Below are 17,466 nucleotides of genomic sequence, written 5' to 3'. Positions count from 1 at the left end.
CAGAATGTTGGCTGTCTATTTTATTATCATCTTTATCATTATAATTTCCACTTACTGGCCGTATCCAGTCTGTGACACTGCTCTCTCCATTTCATTTGGCCATGGGCCAAGTCGGGGTGTAGATTTATGCTCTTTTTGTCATCGTATTGTGTATCCTTTCGATCTTTTTTTTACTACTTCCTTGTTTAGGCCATCTTTGCAGTGTGCAAAACAAGTAAACTTCTATATATTTTCCCCAGGATCTATGCAATGTCAAATCGTGCCCTTGTATCTATTTTGAGACACAATCCAATCTATAAGGGGTGATCGAAAGTAACAATACAAATCCTCTGAATTCCAGTAGATGTTTATTAGAAGAATGCAAACTGCTTCACTTCAAAATATGCGGCATACACTATTTGTCAAACAAGTTAAAAAAGTCAACGGTATTAGGTCAGCATGTTCACTGATTACGTTATCTGGATGTCAGCCAGTAACAAAAGCAACAAACAGAAAGAAAGGCTAGAACAAACCATAAATGCAGCCTTGGAGGAACTTACCTCATAGATGATTGAGAACAGTATGATTGTCAGCAAGGCAAAAATTGTATATCAGTTCTCCACACTTAAACATGAAAATACTGAGTTCAGACTGAAACTGGAAGACGACCATCTAGAAAAGAGCAACAATTGTAAATATCCAGGTGTGACACTTGACAACAAATTAAATTGTAAAAATCAAGTAAAGATGACATCTGAAAAAGTGAATAAATGGATCCTGATGAAGAGACTAACAAGCACTAAATTGTGATGCACACAAGACTCACTCAAAATCACCTATAACACATATGTGAAACCTATAATTAAATATGGAAGTGAGGTAATAGTCACAGGAAATAAAACATGTATAGAACAACTGGAAAGAATACAATCAAATGTCTTAAGATTAGTATCAGGAGCAGTTAAAAAACACCACCAATCACAGCACCAGAGCTATATACAAATAACCCACCAATACAAATAGAAATACAAAAACAAGCTGCGATAAACTTAGTTAAAATGGAAGCATCACAAAAAGCAAACTGGATACCCAGAATAAGACACAATAAGCAACTACAAATCCAAATAACAGCTATAACTGCTAGTAGAGGTATTTTAAAAGTACTAAGTATACCAACCAAAATTGAAACCATTCCTGAACCAGTGAGCCCATTAGACTACACCTCAGTACAAACCAACCTATCTTTCCCAGGTAATCGTTAAAAAAAAAAATAAAAAAAAGAGAGAGAGAGAGAGAGAGAGGTGGTATCCTAGTAATGCTGAGAAACTCGGCACTACCCAAGAATTAGAATCAGCCATTGACAGAATAAGGAACTGTCCTTCAACTGGATGGGATGGAATCTCCTCAAAAGTATTGAAGTGGTGCAAGAATGATCTTCTTATACCATTAATATATGTTGTAAACAAAGCACTAATGAATGAACCCTTCTCAGAATGTCTGAAAACTAGTATCATTAAACCTGTTCATAAGAAAGGAGCAGCTGTTGATATAAACAACTGCAGACCAATAACTACAACTTCTGCTTTAGGTAAACTCCTTGAAAACATTATTTTAAATCACGTATTTGGATATTTTGGGAAACATTTTCTTTGTAAAAATTTTCAATGTGGATTCAGGAAAGATTCGTCAACTGTTACTTCTCTACTACTCATAATGTTTTAAATAATCCTGATCTTAATAAAAAAAATTTCCCCCCCCCACTCTATTTGTTCGGGGCGTCGATCCATGTGGACCTTTTGCCCCTCTAATGATTATGTTAGTTCAGAATTTTTAGACTTATCTAAAGCCTTTGATAGTGTAGTCCACAACCTATTATAAAGGAACCAGAACACTATGGTGTCTATGGTGTCACTTTGCATCTTTTAACTTGTTGCTTAAAACAGCGTAAACAGTGCATTGAAATTATGAAATAGATTACGATGTAAAAAAAAAAAGTTAGATCTTCCTTTGGAATCACAAGCAGTGGTATTCAACAAGGTACTATTTTGGGACATTTCCTCTATATCCTTTATATCAATGAAATGCCAGAACTTGTCAACTCCACCATTATATCCTATGCAGAAGACACATCTGTTATTACTTGGGAAATCAGTGGTGCAAAATCCTAGAGCATCCTTAAAACATATCAGCAGACTTTTCACTTCCAATTTCCTTATGGCAAATCCTCACAATATTAGTGTGGTGAATTTTGATTTTAAAAGGGATTTCAGTCATATAAGTATTTGGCTAAATTGCGCATATCTTCAAACAACAAATTGTACTAAATTCTTAGGTATTGTTCTTGTCTTTGAAGAATCACATTATGTCTCTAAAAAGTTAACATTTGGAATATTTTTATTACATAGGCTGTCAAAAATTGTATGTACAAATGTATTACAAAAATATACTGTGGAATAATATACCCTCATTTGAGCTATAGGATAATTATCTGGAGTTGTATGGCAAATGTATACAAAGCTTTTTAAAAAAGTAAGTACCATTTTAAAATATGGCCGCTGCAGCGCTTCGATCATCGTTCAAAGCATGCGCGCTCCATATGTACATCTATAGGCTAGCCACAAATGGCAGTACAGAAGCATTCACCCGTATTTGCGTTTGTTTGTGCATATTGAAAATGCCTCTGACAATTAACGGTCCCGCTGAGTGTGAAGTACGCACTGTGATTCAATTTTTAAATAGAAAAGGCTTGCAAGTTGTTGAAATTCATCGGCAGATTAGTGAAGTGTATGAAGAACATGCTATGAGCAAAGGAATGTTAAGAAAATGGGTTAGAGCATTTATAGAAAGCCGTACTATTGTCCATGACGAGAAGCGAAGCGGGCAACTGGTTATTCAAGGATATAAACTTTGTCATTACTGAAGACATGGTGCAAAAACGTTGATGCAAAGGCTCGGGGAAAAAAAAAAAAAAAAAAAAAACCACCACCATTGGTTTACGATTTCATCATTAAGTTATGAGTTGCCTGAAATTTCAAGGATTGTTCTTTATGAAATTGTGTCAGGACGCTTAGATTACCGGAAGTTGCGCTCGTGCAATACAAAACAAACGACATGGCATGCTCACAAGGGGGATTCTTTTGCTTCATGACAATGCATGACCTCACACGGCTGTTAATTAAGAGATAGGAATTTCATATTGTTCCGTATTGAAGTGAGTTCAGTTTAAGTTAAAAGAAAATATATGTTAACATGCAGTGCCAATTTCTAAAATTATACAGTGCCTCATAAACTATAACTAAAAATATGTATTTGACTTTGAAATCTCAATGCACAGTGCTCACTTATGTGTTACAGTGCTCCATAAACTGCATCTGACAACATCATCTAAATTTCATTTTTATCTGTGCATCTTATTTGTGCTTTTTGGCTATATTTCAACGCACAGTGCTCCTTAAAGATTTTAGTGCTTCATTAACAGAAACCAAACAGAATTCTTTAAACTTCGTATTTTATTTTTCTATGCATTGTTTTATTCTTATTTGTAATTAGCTGATGATGACCATGAATACTGGTCGAAAACAGTTCCAATTTTAATTAAATAGGAATGTAAACTTACATTTCTTTATTTTAATACTATTGAAATGTGGAACCATTATATACCTTCTTTTAACTTAATATTGAGCTCATACGGCTAATCGAACCCGAGACCTCATCGCTTCATTCAGTTGGGCTAGTGTTTCATGACTACCACTTGTTCCTGTGCCTGAAAAAGCATTTAGGTAGTCAATGCCATAACAACAATGATTGACCAGTAGTGGCTGGCATGTCAGGCGACAGATTTCTATGAGAATGGAATTCAGAACTTGGATTCATAATATGACAGGTGCCTTAATATGCCTGAAACTTATGTTGAAAAGTAGTTTAAGGTATAGGCTTACATGTAAAAAAAAAAAAAAGTTTAAAAATTTGCATCACCTTTTTTTCTATATCAAAACGGTACTTACTTAACAAACACGCCTCGTATTTTGAATGAATTTTTAATTCTACAAAAGATCGCCCTTAGGATCATCTTTCGCATTCTGAATTGAAATACATGCAAACATTCTTTCGTAACTCATTTTAAACTTTTCTTTGATGTGTATCTTCTGTTTATTAAATACTAGCAAGATGCCCTGCTTCGCTACGGTATTATAATGATATTTATAATTGAATGCTTAACGATTTATGTATAATCTGCCAAAATTCACGATCTAACTCATTTTCTGAGAGAATCCGCCAAAATTCGTGACATTGACTTGTTTTCTGAGAGATTACGGCAAAGTTCCTCCCATTTTTCAATCTTTCTTTCCAGCAATCAATTTCGTACTTCCCGGGCTAGGTCCAGGTATTCAACCCAGCCAGTTGAGTCCCTAAATCTTTGCCATCTTTTCCTATGAGCATTTTAATATGGATCAAATCCTTGAGGAGATCCAGTGTGGTGTTGTCTTGGGTGCCTTGCGGTACTGAACCCGCAGCCAAACTGCAATCGTAGTCATTACCCGCCCAGGACCCGTTTCCAGCGCGGTCCACACATTTTGACGACGGTCCAGAACATCATCATCATCATCATTATTATTATTATTATTGTTATTATTGTTATTGTTATTATTATTATTATTATTATTATTATTATTATTATTATTATTATTATTATTATTATTATTATTATTATTATTGATGGTCTGGAAGCCACAGCAAGATGTAAGACCGCTACTTGGCAGTAAATTACATCCTCTGCTATTGCCATTGCTGACAATGCGACCAGCACCATCGTCACGTGTACACAAGTGCGCGAGATATCTGGCGACACGAATGATATACTTCCGTGAATTATTGACCTTATTATAGAGGTGAACAATTGCACGGTAAATATCATTCATATCGTTTATTTCAAATGTGTTTAAATTTTTATTTATATGCCAGGAGAATCTACTGTAATCTAACTTTATGTACTCCAAAGGAAAAGATGGTTCTTGAAAACGAACCCAGGGAAGTTTAAAAATGATCAGTTTATGATCAGAATAAGTACATTATGAAGAGTAAAATCAATTGGTCTCAACTCATTTTTCACCCCACTGCCCTTAAGTTGATTTACCCCCCCCACCCCCACCCAAAAAGAAGGCATGTTTCCTTATGTTTAAAGGAGATTCCAAATACCAATGTTCACATTTGTTACCTTCAGTTCTGAGATATAAGGATCCCCATAAAAAGAATTCACTTTTTTCACTTCCTTTCATACTCCTCCCCCCCCCCCCCCACCCTTCAGTGAATTTTCCGTTAAAAATACTTGTCTCTTTAATAGTAAAGGATCTTCTAAATAGCAATTATCATGACTCTAACATCTTCAGTTTTTGAGATATGTGTCCGCATAAAAGGAATTCAACTCCTTTTCACCCCCGCCCCCCAAAATGATTTCGTACAAAAACGCGTTTTTCGTTGTTTTTAAAGGAGATCCAAATATCAATTTTTACGTCTGTAACAACTTTAAATTTTATTAGATGCAAGTATCCTCAGACAATTCAATTATTTTTTCAATTTTTCACCTCACCCCCCTCCCCCAACTTCATTGGATTTTCCGAGAATACGTGTTTGTTTAATTGTAAAGCAGATTCCAAATTCCAATTTTCACGTCTGCAAAATCTTTCGTTTTTGAGATAATAGTACCCTCATAAAAATAATTCAACTAATTTTTCAATTTCCCTCCTCCCTTTAGGTGGATTTCCGAAAACAAAAAATACGTATTCCTTTATTTTTAAAGGAAATTCCAAATACCAAATTTCACGTCTGTAATATCTTCAGCTTTTGAGATGTCAGTTTCCTAATTAAAAGAATTCAACCTCATTTTCAGTCACTTTTACCCCTCTACCCAAGTGGTTTTTCCGAAAACAAAAAATACATTTTCCTATCTTTTCAATAGAGATAAAAAATACTGTTTTTCACGTCAGTAACATGTTAAGTTTCTGAGATATACAGTACTGTAGAAATGCTCATTTTAAAATTTCACCCCCTTTTTAGTTCCCCTTAAGTGAAGTTTCCAAAAACAAATCATCTGTGTTTCTTTACTTTTACAGGAGATTCCAAATACCAGTTTTTACGTCTGTAACATTTTACGTTTCTGAGATATACTGTAGATATAATCTTTCTAAACATTAACCCCAATTTGTCACTCCTGTTTAACCCCCATTAATTAGATTTTCCAAAAACAAAAAAATACATGTTTATTTTCAAAGGAGATCTCAAATACCAATTTTCAGGTCTGTAATATCTTCTGTTTCTGAGATATAAGTATCCTCATTTAAGGCATTCAACACCTTTTTCACCCTTTTTCACCCTCCTGTTGGGATTTTCTGAAAACAAAAAAATATGTGTTTCTTTATTTTTAAAGGGGATTCTAAATACCAATTTTTACATCTGTACCTTTTCAAAGTTTTGAGATGTTTACACACTCATTTTAATATTTCACTCCCCTTTTCAACCCCCCATTAATTGGATTTTCAAAAAACAAAAAATGTGTGTTTCTTTATTTTTAAAAGAGATCCCAAAACCAATTTTCAGGTCTGAAATATCTTCAGTTTCTGAGGTATAAGTATCCGCATGAAAGGCATTCAACCCCTTTTCACCCCTCCTATTGGGATTTTCTGAAAACAAAAAAATACGTTTTTCTTTATTTTTAATGAAGATTCAAAAAAACAATTTTTGCATCTGTAAACTTTAAAAGTTTTGAGATATAGATGTACTTATTTTAAAAATTCACCCCCCTGTTCACCCTCCCATTAATTGGATTTTCCAAAAAAAAAAAAAAAAAACGTGTTTCTTTATTTTTAAAAGAGATCAAAAGTACTAATTTTCAAGTCTGTAATAACTTCAGTTTCTGAGATATAAGTACCGGTATCCTGATTAAAGGCATTCAACCCCTTTTTCACCCCTCCTAATGGGATTTTCCGAAAACAAAAAAATATGCGTTTCCTTATTTTTAAAGGAGATTCTAAATACCAATTTTTACATGTGTAAACTTTTAAAGTTTTGAGATATAGATACACTCATTTTGAAATTTCACCCGCCTTTCCACCCCCTTAGTGATGGAATATCCAAAAATCCTCTCTTAGCGAGCACCTACATCTTAATGTGGAATGTATCCCAAAAATTTCATTTCTTTATGTCGAGTAGTTTTGGCTCGGCGATGATGAATCGGTCAGTCAGTCAGGACAAGTTATTTTATATATATAGATAATAAAACATTAACTATATAAGTAACAGTGAGATCCACAGTTATAACACAACAAATAAGAATGATTACCACATGAGTTTCCACTGCTCTAAAAGAAGATGGACTATAGCCTGTATGTGATGGGTATGTTACTCTATAACAAACTGCCTAAATATATAAAAAATGTGAATGGTAAAAAGTTTCAAAATTAAATGATCACTTAATTAACAGGTGCCTTTATTCCATAAATGAACTGTCAATCAGAATGTGCAGTTTTTATTTGTATACTCGGTGCTGCCCAGGTACTTTTTGGAATTATTACTTTGATGACTTTTATTACCTATTGTTAATTATGTGTGAAGTGAATTTTTGTAGATTTCTTTGTTGTGGTGTTTAGTGACATTTACAAACTACTTTGTTATTTTGGAGTTACAGTATTGTTGTTTGTCTAATTTTAAGTTTCATTTTAAGATTATTTTGTTTCATGTTAAACTTTGTCTTTTGTGACAGCCCAGATTGTCTGGGAAGTATGTGATCATTTCAAACAAATAATAAAATTAAGTAATAACTGAATGTATTTACACGCCGTGCTACAGGTATGATGCACACGATTCCAGCTGTCATTGAGACTGTCACCAATAAGCTAAGCTACCCAAGAAAACTATGAATTCTACACAAATATAGGTCATTTTTGAATATTTTTACATTTCAACCCATCCCCTGAATTGCTAGAGGTGTCCTACCCCACCGATTGCTTTTCCAAATAGTAAGTGATATGTGTACCAAGTTCGGTTGAGAGTTATGCTGGAACATACACACATACATCCATAATCTTGGATATTTTGGACATTCATTTTCACCACTTCTCAACCTCCATTCCGATTGGGGCTGAACTATGACTTAGATGGAATCCACAGTGTCACAGTTCATCACAGTAACCCTGAAAACTATGGATTCGACATTAATATAGGTAGTTTTTTAATATTATTTTTACATTTCAACCCCTCCCCGAGGGGTGCTAGGAGTGTTTTATCCCAACAGTTTTTTCCTCCAGATAGTACGTGATAGGTGTACCAAATTTGGTTAAGAGGTATACTACAACAAACACATACAACCATAATCTCAGTCATTTTGGACATTATTTTTCACCCCTTCTTAATCTCCATTCCAACTAGGGCTGAACTTTGACTTAAACATCATCAAGAATGTCACAGTTCATCTCAGTGATCCCTAAAACTGTGAATTTGACACCATTGTTGGTTGTTTTCAATTATTTTTACATTTCACCCCCTCCCCAGGGTGTCTTACCCTGACAGTAATATTTCCAGTTAGTCATGTGTACCAATTTTGGTTGAGAGCTAGACTTGAACATATACACATACATTCATAAACATGGTCATTTTGGACATCACTTCATAAAACATGGCGGCGTGTTCCCATCCTCCTATATACAGCCACGGTTATGAACCTCCTAGCAAGAAAGGTATTTCATAAAATGTGGCAGCATATTCCCATCTTCCTATATACAGCATTTCATCAGACTACCATGATACAGATTAAGTCACTGTTTCTTAGTGACAATCTGTCTATCAAGGTCGATCCAAATCTTGGTGCGGGTTAATAATTAAATTAATTACATAAAATTACTCATCATGAAAAAAAAACTACCTATCGGATTTTGTCCAAACCACTTCCTAAACTCTCTGAGGAGTTATAAGAACAAATTATGAAATTCTCAGCGAAATTCATTTGAAGACAAACAAACAAACAAACAAACATAGTTTCTCTTTTAAATACAGTATATAGATAGATTAATTATTTATTGCAGTCTAATGGCCATAATTAGTATAATATCGATAAATTAGAATGTATGTTTTTGTTGAGAGTGGGGAAAATGGAAAAATTAAAGGGGAAATGTGGATGATGAATGGTCCAAATTTAAAAGAGGTTTTATAAGAGGGGTAGAGAGTTTGTGTGGTATAACATCGACAAGACTGAAAGAAAGGGAGACATTGTAGTGGAATGAGAAGGTGAGAGAAGCAGTGAAAGAAAAGAAAAAAGCATGGCTATAATGAAATAGAGAAGTATCTTGATAATAAATGGTAAGGTAAGAAATTGGCAAGAGAAGTAAAGTTGAGAAGAATTTACATGATGGAGCTTGCAGTAAAAGAATGCTGTATGAATTATATGATATAATAGTAAAGAAAGAGTTTATACAAAACTGATGAAAGAGGAAGGTGGAGAGAAAAAAATAAAGAGAAGACAGAAGTAGTATTTTGATAAGCTGCTAAATGTGAGAAATTGTGCAGAAGGGACGGTAGTAATATGGTGTGATGACTCAACAGTAGAATGTGATATAACAATGTTAGAAATGGAATTAGCAGTCCGTGAAATGAAAATTGTTAAGTTAGCAGGGATGGATGAAATGAGTGTGGAAATATAAAGGCTGTTTTACCTGTTGGATTACAATGGGTGTACTGATTGTTAAAGTGCATATGGAAATTGAAATGTGTGCCAGAAAACTGAGGAAAGGGTATAATTCCAGTCTTTAAGAAGGGAGACAATAAAGTGTGTGATAACAGTAGAGGAATCACACTATTATCACAAGTGGCAAAAGTACTGGAAAGGATATTAGAGAGGAGAATGAGAAGAAGGATAAAAGGCAAGTTGCAAGAGGAACAGTATCTCTTTCAATGTGGAAGATCTATAGTGGACCCAATTTTCAACACGAGGCATTAATGTAATAGAATTGGGAATATGGAAAGGACCTGGTCATAGATATGACAAAGGCATATGATAATGTTCCCAGGGAGAAGATTTAGGAAAACATGGTCAAAAAGAAACTGGGTACACAAACTGTACAAATGGTGCAAGCAATGTATAACAATTGCATCAGCAGCATAGAGACTCCAGTTGGGAATGAAACTGGACTAAGACAGGAGGATCATCTCTTTTGTTTCTAATGGTTATGGAGGAAATTGTAAAGGAGATAAAGAAATCATATGAAAATAGGGAGATTAAGTTATTACTATTTGCAGATGATATTGTGGTCTGAGGAACTAACAGCAAAGAAGTACAAGAACAACTCCATGCACTAAGCAAGAAAATTGAAAACAATGGTATGAAAATCAGTGCAGAAAAAAGCAAGACCATGGTGATATCAAGAGGAGAAAGTCAAGGGAAGGGTATTGTGAAAATTGGTGGTCAAATCCTTGAAATTGTGGACAGTTTCAAATACCTACGGAGAGAGTTCATGCAGAATACAAGGCTGGACATGGTGATTAGCAAGAGAGTGCAACAGGGCAATGCATTCTACCAGAGTGTAAGAAATGTTGTCTGGAACAAGGAAGTATCAAGGCAGTGTAAAGAGATCATATACAAAATTTATTATCTATATTGACTTATGCGGCTGAGACCTGGACAATGACAAGTAGGGAGGAGAGTAGAATTCAAGCCATCGAAATGAAATACCTAAGGAATATTATGGAAAAGACAAGGAAAGACAGAGTGAGAAACAAAGATGTTAGAAAGGAAGTCGGAATAGAAAACCTAAATGAGAGAAATGACAGGAATAAAGTAAGATGGTTTGGACATGTAAAGAGGATGGAGAAGAAAAGAACACAAAACAGATAATGAAGTTCAAGGGAAAGAGAGTGAGAGGGAGACCTAGAACAAGGTGGATCAATTCAATAAAAAGGAGTGCAAGAAGAAGAAACCTGGATTGGGACGAAATGAAGGAAGAGGAATGGTGGAAGGAGAGGGGAAGGTGGAGAACTCCAATAAATGCCCCAACCCGGCAGGAGCTAGATAAAGGTGTTGCATTTAGGTTATAGCTTGACACTGTCTGACAACTGTAAAGTAAATTCAAAGGGTACGTGATTTATTTTTGTTGGTAGTGCTTGAATTTTGTCATGGTGGGCCAGAAAAGAAAGATCATTTACATGGCGACACTGCAAACTGTGTGAAGATGATGACAATGCTTGTTTCAACAGAGTACCTGCTGAGATGGAAGCGCTATTGTTTTATGTAACAAATGGTTGAAATAAATTGTTCTGCTGTTACAGATCATTTTCCACTGCTGGTTGAGTTGGAGATGACACCTACGGTGCCTCTCTCATCGAACGGGCTCATCCCACGGAGGTAGCAGCAGGCCAGGGTGCTGCAAGGTAGCAGCACTGTCAACTCGAGGAAGCGAGCTCAGTAACCAGGGCTGCGTTCAAAAGTTTTCTCCCAGTTTCATAACTGGAGACTGCCCAACTAGCCATGACTAATGGTGTAAATAATTGAACTGCCTTTTATATTTTGTACATAAACCACACAAGAAATATTAATGCCAAACTGATAATGAATTGCTGTAAATATCTTATTTATGTTTTATATAGATATATATATTTCTTGTATTGTTTGGTACAGCAGCATTTCTAGTCTCTGAGAACAGAACTTCAAAATAGCTATCATTTACATTTTTATGTTTCTGTGGTCAAAATGATTTTTGTGATTTTTTTAAAATGATTGTTTACAGCCACGAGCATTAATTATATTTAAGTAAGATAGAGGATACTTTTTGTGGATTGGCTCATGTAATTGTGATAGGACTTTCTCTCCATTTATGGAACTGAAGAAAACTTGCAAGAAACACATGTGCAGCCTTAAATCATCCGTCATCGAAATAAAGTATAATGATTGTGATGAACAGCTTTTTTAACATTCATAATTAGTTATAAATTCTGAGTGGCCAAGGCAGCAGGAGAACGGTGAGATTTTGAAAAAGCACGATTGCATACGATGATCATGTATCCTTCGCATTGCTCGGCATAATGATTATTGAAGCAATGAAATGTAAGATGAAATGAAATGTTAATTATGATGTATATATATTTTTTTAATGTAAGACATATGCGTACTTTTTGTTTATGGAATATGTGATTCTAAGAAGCTATGTATATCGTGCTTCTATTTTTATATTATATTTCACTTTATTTTTGTCTTTACATCTTTCAGTATTGACATCGAACTTCTGTGAAAAAATAGATCCTATTGTTTTATGAGGAATCAGAAACATTTAGCCATTTGTGTATCATTTTTATGTTTCCATCATAGTGTTTCCATGATGGAAAACCTGATGATTTCTTGTATGTGTATATATTCTCTCTCTCTCTCTCTGTCTATATATTTAACTCCATCTATATATTTGTTTATTTAGATTTACACTTCTTATATGTATATTTATCTTCTGCAAAGCTTATTATAGAAATGGTGCTCAAGATCTCTTTAAAGTGATATTTGCCTGATATACTCTTCATATTGCAGTTGAGTCTCTGATTAATGGCTCCTTCATTTGATGATAGCTTTTTGCAGTTTCAGAAAATGCCCATGAGAGGAATGTATTTAAATTTCTATTTAAAGATGCCTTTCTCTGATCTTGTATAGTGACTTATGATTGCTAGATCAGCACCTTGTTTTAGAATCCTTGTTTTGATTTGATTTTTTTTCTTCTCCATAGTATATCCTTTACATATATTTAGGGTCTCTTTTAACAGTTCATCATTAATGATGAATACATACATACTACATACATACTCATTACAGACCATTCCTTTCATTGTTCAGTCTGCAAACCACTATCAGTGAACTAAACTCCTTCACAGCCCTCTAATTGTAACTAACACCATGACCTCTTGTGGGTCTACACTTCATACTTTGAAATCATTACAGATTGAGTGTGCTTGCTTGCTTGTTTTAAGGGGCCTAACATCGAAGGTCATCGGCCCACCAAATTGACTGTAAACTTCGTCACTTATATCTCCTCTGTTTCTCTGGGAAAGTCCATTATTCTCTTTGGTAACCTGTCCTCATCCATTCACCTCACTTGACCTTACCATCAAAGTTGGTTCATGTGCACAACTTCCTTCATCCATCTAGATCATTCCTAACTGAGCCTTTCTGTCTTCATTCCAAGTGTTGTCCTGCCATTATTCCCACCTGTTTTGTACCAGTAATCATTCTTGGTGCCTATGCTGGTGAGACCTAGTGTTTACTGTGCACTTTGTCATCTGGTATGGGCTAAATCAAATATCATATATCAAATACCATATCATATTTGTTTCATTGACCTATCTTAGTCTCATCCTTGACTTTGACGATGTATGAAAGTGACTGAGGTATGAGCGATGCTAGTAACATCATTCCTTAGGCAGCCAGTCCCTGTTATGAATGGTGTGAAAATGTCACTCATAGAGTTGGTTGGTGCGTGCATTTCAATGGGCTTGGCAGATTGATGTGCAATAGCAACTTCTGGCTTAGTGAGGACAACTGGAAACTGCCTCACTCCTCTTTTCCCTAGTAATAGTCTTCATTGATGCCTAAGCCATCCATGACAGCTGATGGCAGAGGCAGAGCTGCAGAGCTGTTGATGATCAAACTAGCCTCCGGGCTGAATACTCAACACACATAAAATCATTCTCGCTACTCTCATGTCCTTGCTCTCCTGCTTATGAGTAAATTTTCCTGAGGCCACCCGGTTTTCACTCCTGTATGGCTAAGCTGGCCTGAATATGGAGCAATGTAAGACTGGTTTCATCATGTGTTAACTCACTCCCTTCTTACAGAATACTATTGATTATAACTTCAAGCTCCTTACATCAGCTTTGTTAAACTTTGTTTCTATTTTACTTGATATATTACCATGTTGTGAGGATACACATCGTACTTGAAACAATCGATCTACTTCAGTTTTGTATTCCCCTTTTTTCCCCATTTAACTGAGTGTGTAACTTTTTGATTGCCATAAGATGATCAACACATAGGTAAGGTAGAATATTCCATTACCTTGCTTCCTTCTAGATACAGCTTTCTAAACGTTCGAAACATCTCAGGGAAGTATTTTTTATGAACTGTCTTAAATATTTCCAGCCATATTCTAAATGAGAAACAAACTTAGAAAAGGACGTGACTAACCATTTAGGGAATATCTAGAAAATGGTATTTGGAGTTCAAAATGATAGAATTAGTGCTGAAAAGTAGGCTTAGGTTCAAATAAATGCTAGGATACGGCAGAGCATGCTGGATTTGCACCAGGTAAAAGGGCCAAATTTATTTCCTGTATCAGAGTTGCTTGATGGGGCACTTGCCAAAGAATTTTGATTTAGAGAACTTTAGTACTTCAGCCTGTACCTTTGAATGTGCTATCGGGAAGTAGTCTTCACGTAAGAATTAGTTTCCTTGGTCTCCATGGAGTCATTAATTTGAGGATTTAATTGTAATTATACAGTATGTAGATGTATTATGGCTTGATGTTATCTTGAAGATGTCTATCTTGATATGGTTTTGTGATGTTGTCATGCCTGATGTCAGGCGAGTGGCCAGTCTTTGCCCAGCTCTTTGCTGTCAGGGTTGCTTTGCATTCTGGCTAATGCTCCCTATCCCACCTTACTGCTAAAGCAACCTTGTCATACTCAGTGTCTTGGGCACTTAGTGCAATTATTGTCAAATGCCACATCTCTGTATGCGAATGTGTGAGTGTGTGTGTGCATGCATATTTGTGTGTGTGTGTGTCACTTACGTGTGCATCTTCCATTCCCATTTTGATTAAATCATGTAAATTCTCTTCATCTTACATTTTTGTTGTGCTTTTTTAAGTAATTCCTCATAGAAGTCTTAGAGTACATTGTTAAGGTAGACAGTCATAGCTAGCTTTGTTTATCTTTGCCTCTATAAAGTTTGTATTTTTAGCATAAATGCAGTAGATTCCATTATGATGATGTACTCATTATCAAGCAATCTTTTTTATGTCTTCATTGTTTGGAAGAATGGCAAGTTCAGTGCATATTATTACACTGTTTACATATGTGGATACAAAACAGAGACCAGTAGAGAATAAGTGAATGCCAAGTGTTATGTCACCTGCACTTGAAACTGCTCATGTCTGCCATGTTTTGATCATATACATGATTTAGGAAAAGATCACAATGATCTGAAACTTTATTGTTAAACAGGAATAGCCCAAAGTTTTTCAAATCTTTTTGATTTGGTGAATAGACATTATTTGTGTGTTCTACCTCATTTCATTTCAGTCTTCATTGCTTTGCATACTGTAACACACCTTCAGTGAATGTCAAATATTAAGCAGTTTCGAAAAATTTCAGTTTTCATAAATCTTATTTCTTCATTCTTCCCGTTCTTTCTTCATATGACAACATATTGATTTTCGTACAGTTCAAATGGAATTTGTATTTCACCTTAAGGTGGTTGGCAGTTTTATTAAAACTGAGGAGATAATTTCTATTCATACGTTTGAAGTAAGATTGTAGGAACATGTAGTGATGTTAAAAATATATCACTTACGCAGAAGCAGCTAAATTATTGCTAAAGTTGGAAGCTTGTTTTTAGGCTTGCTGAACTATTGCTTTGGATATGACTAATTATGCCATTGTTGTTATTTGCAGTGGCATATTATCTTTTCATGCTGTGATGTAGTTGATTCTTCTAATAATCTCTACACATAAGGGAATAATCTGGTGAGGCAAAATTTCTTTAAAACAAGGCTATTTTCCTCAAGAACTATACAAAATGTAAACCTTACTTCTAATTTCAAAGTATTCCAGATACCAAACATATAATAAAACAAGATTATGTTTTATTATTTAAACCATATGTTAAAATGTTATAGTGGTCTTAAAATGCCGGCCCCGTGGTGTAGGGGTAGCGTGCCTGCCTCTTACCCGGAGGCCCCGGGTTCGATTCCCGGTCAGGTCAGGGATTTTTACCTGGACCTGAGGGCTGGTTCGAGGTCCACTCAGCCTACGTGATTAGAATTGAGGAGCTATCTGACGGTGAGATGGCGGCCCCGGTCTAGAAAGCCAAGAATAACGGCCGAGAGGGTTCGTCGTGCTGCCCACACGACACCTCGTAATCTGCAGGCCTTCGGGCTGAGCAGCGGTCGCTTGGTAGGCCAAGGCCCTTCAAGGGCTGTAGTGCCATGGGGTTTGGTTTGGTTTTTTTGGTCTTAAAATAATGTCTGTTTGAACCTTAACTACTGTCTTGATCCTTTGGACGTAATTTAATTGAATTCTTCTACTTATTCTGAATTATTACTGTTTTGGGCCCCATTGATACTCATTGATAAACATTTCTGTGAAATAAGATTGCAGTTGCATGTACAGAAGCAGTTGTCATAAATATTTATTCCCTTATCAGTGTGATGAAATCAATCTCATTAAAGTCTTGCAGTTTTCCCTCAATAGTGTTAACATATGGACATATGTATGTATATGTAATTTATTCATTACAGACAGGTATATAATATACAAATCACTATATGTCCACCCATAACCTTGATACACCTGTTTAAAAATGCTCTGTTCTGTCCCTTATAATGGAGGCAGCTAGTGTATACAGAAATGACAACTCCGGCAATTACAGTAAGCGGCAGCCAGCTGTGCACTTCCTCATCCCATGCTACTTCAGCGTAAAACATTTTCCAAACTAAGCGGCACTGGCCTGTGTCCAGGGACCTACTGCTGTGTGCGTCAGTGTTAACAGACAGGCATGCATTCAACATGGTCTCTGCATCGCTCATCACTCTTCTCCCGCCGCTTTGCTCCCAAGGCCAAGAGCACAGCTAGCCATCGAAATCTGTATGTATATGTAATTTATTCATTACAGACAGCACAGGGTATACAATATACAAATCACTCTAAATGTCTGTGCATTACCTTGATACACCTCTTTAAATGCCTTAGCCACTCATCTATCACCGCACACACCTTGTCTAGAGGTACTGAGGCTATTGCCTTCACCAAATCTACCTTTTAAGGACTCCATACTGCAATGAGGTTTAATGTCCCACAAGTGATAGTCTAGTTGATTAAGGTTGGTGCTACCTGAGGATCAGCCGACAGCAGTGATAAACTCGGGCACATTATTCTCCAGCCATTGTTGTGTGGACTTTGCCTTGTGGGTTGATGCTGAGTCCTAGTGGAATAAAAATATCCAACAGCTAACAAGGTGTTGTTCAGGGGCATCACATACTTTTCCAGAATGTCAGTTTGGTAGTTGGTGGCATGTGTTTTCACCTCCCCTTTTACAGAAATGCACTGATGGCACCCTCAAATGACACACTCCACCAAACCTTCACTGATGCTGGATGGTGACTTGTTTCCAATTTTGGAAATTTGGTGGCTGTTTTCTGAGAGCTGTGGGAATATACCTGATCATTTTGGTGGTTCACTTTTGCTTCCATG

At 35.8% G+C, this 17,466-nt stretch overlaps 1 protein-coding gene across 1 annotated transcript in view; it reads left to right on the top strand.

Annotated features, from left to right (window-relative positions):
- Positions 1–12,070, top strand: part of twin (CCR4-NOT transcription complex subunit 6-like twin) — a 201,766-nt gene extending 189,696 nt beyond the window's left edge. The window contains exon 8 of the mRNA XM_067148532.2: positions 11,290–12,070. Coding sequence (XP_067004633.2) covers positions 11,290–11,369 — 80 coding nt within the window. The 3' untranslated portion in view covers positions 11,370–12,070. The remainder of the gene's footprint in view (positions 1–11,289) is intronic.
- The last annotated feature ends 5,396 nt before the right edge of the window (positions 12,071–17,466 follow it).

Source organism: Anabrus simplex, chromosome 1 (genome assembly GCF_040414725.1).
Source record: "Anabrus simplex isolate iqAnaSimp1 chromosome 1, ASM4041472v1, whole genome shotgun sequence".
Classification (NCBI taxonomy): domain Eukaryota; kingdom Metazoa; phylum Arthropoda; class Insecta; order Orthoptera; family Tettigoniidae; genus Anabrus; species Anabrus simplex.
Note: the sequence above shows the minus strand (reverse complement) of the source record. Positions and strands in the feature narration are given on the sequence as shown.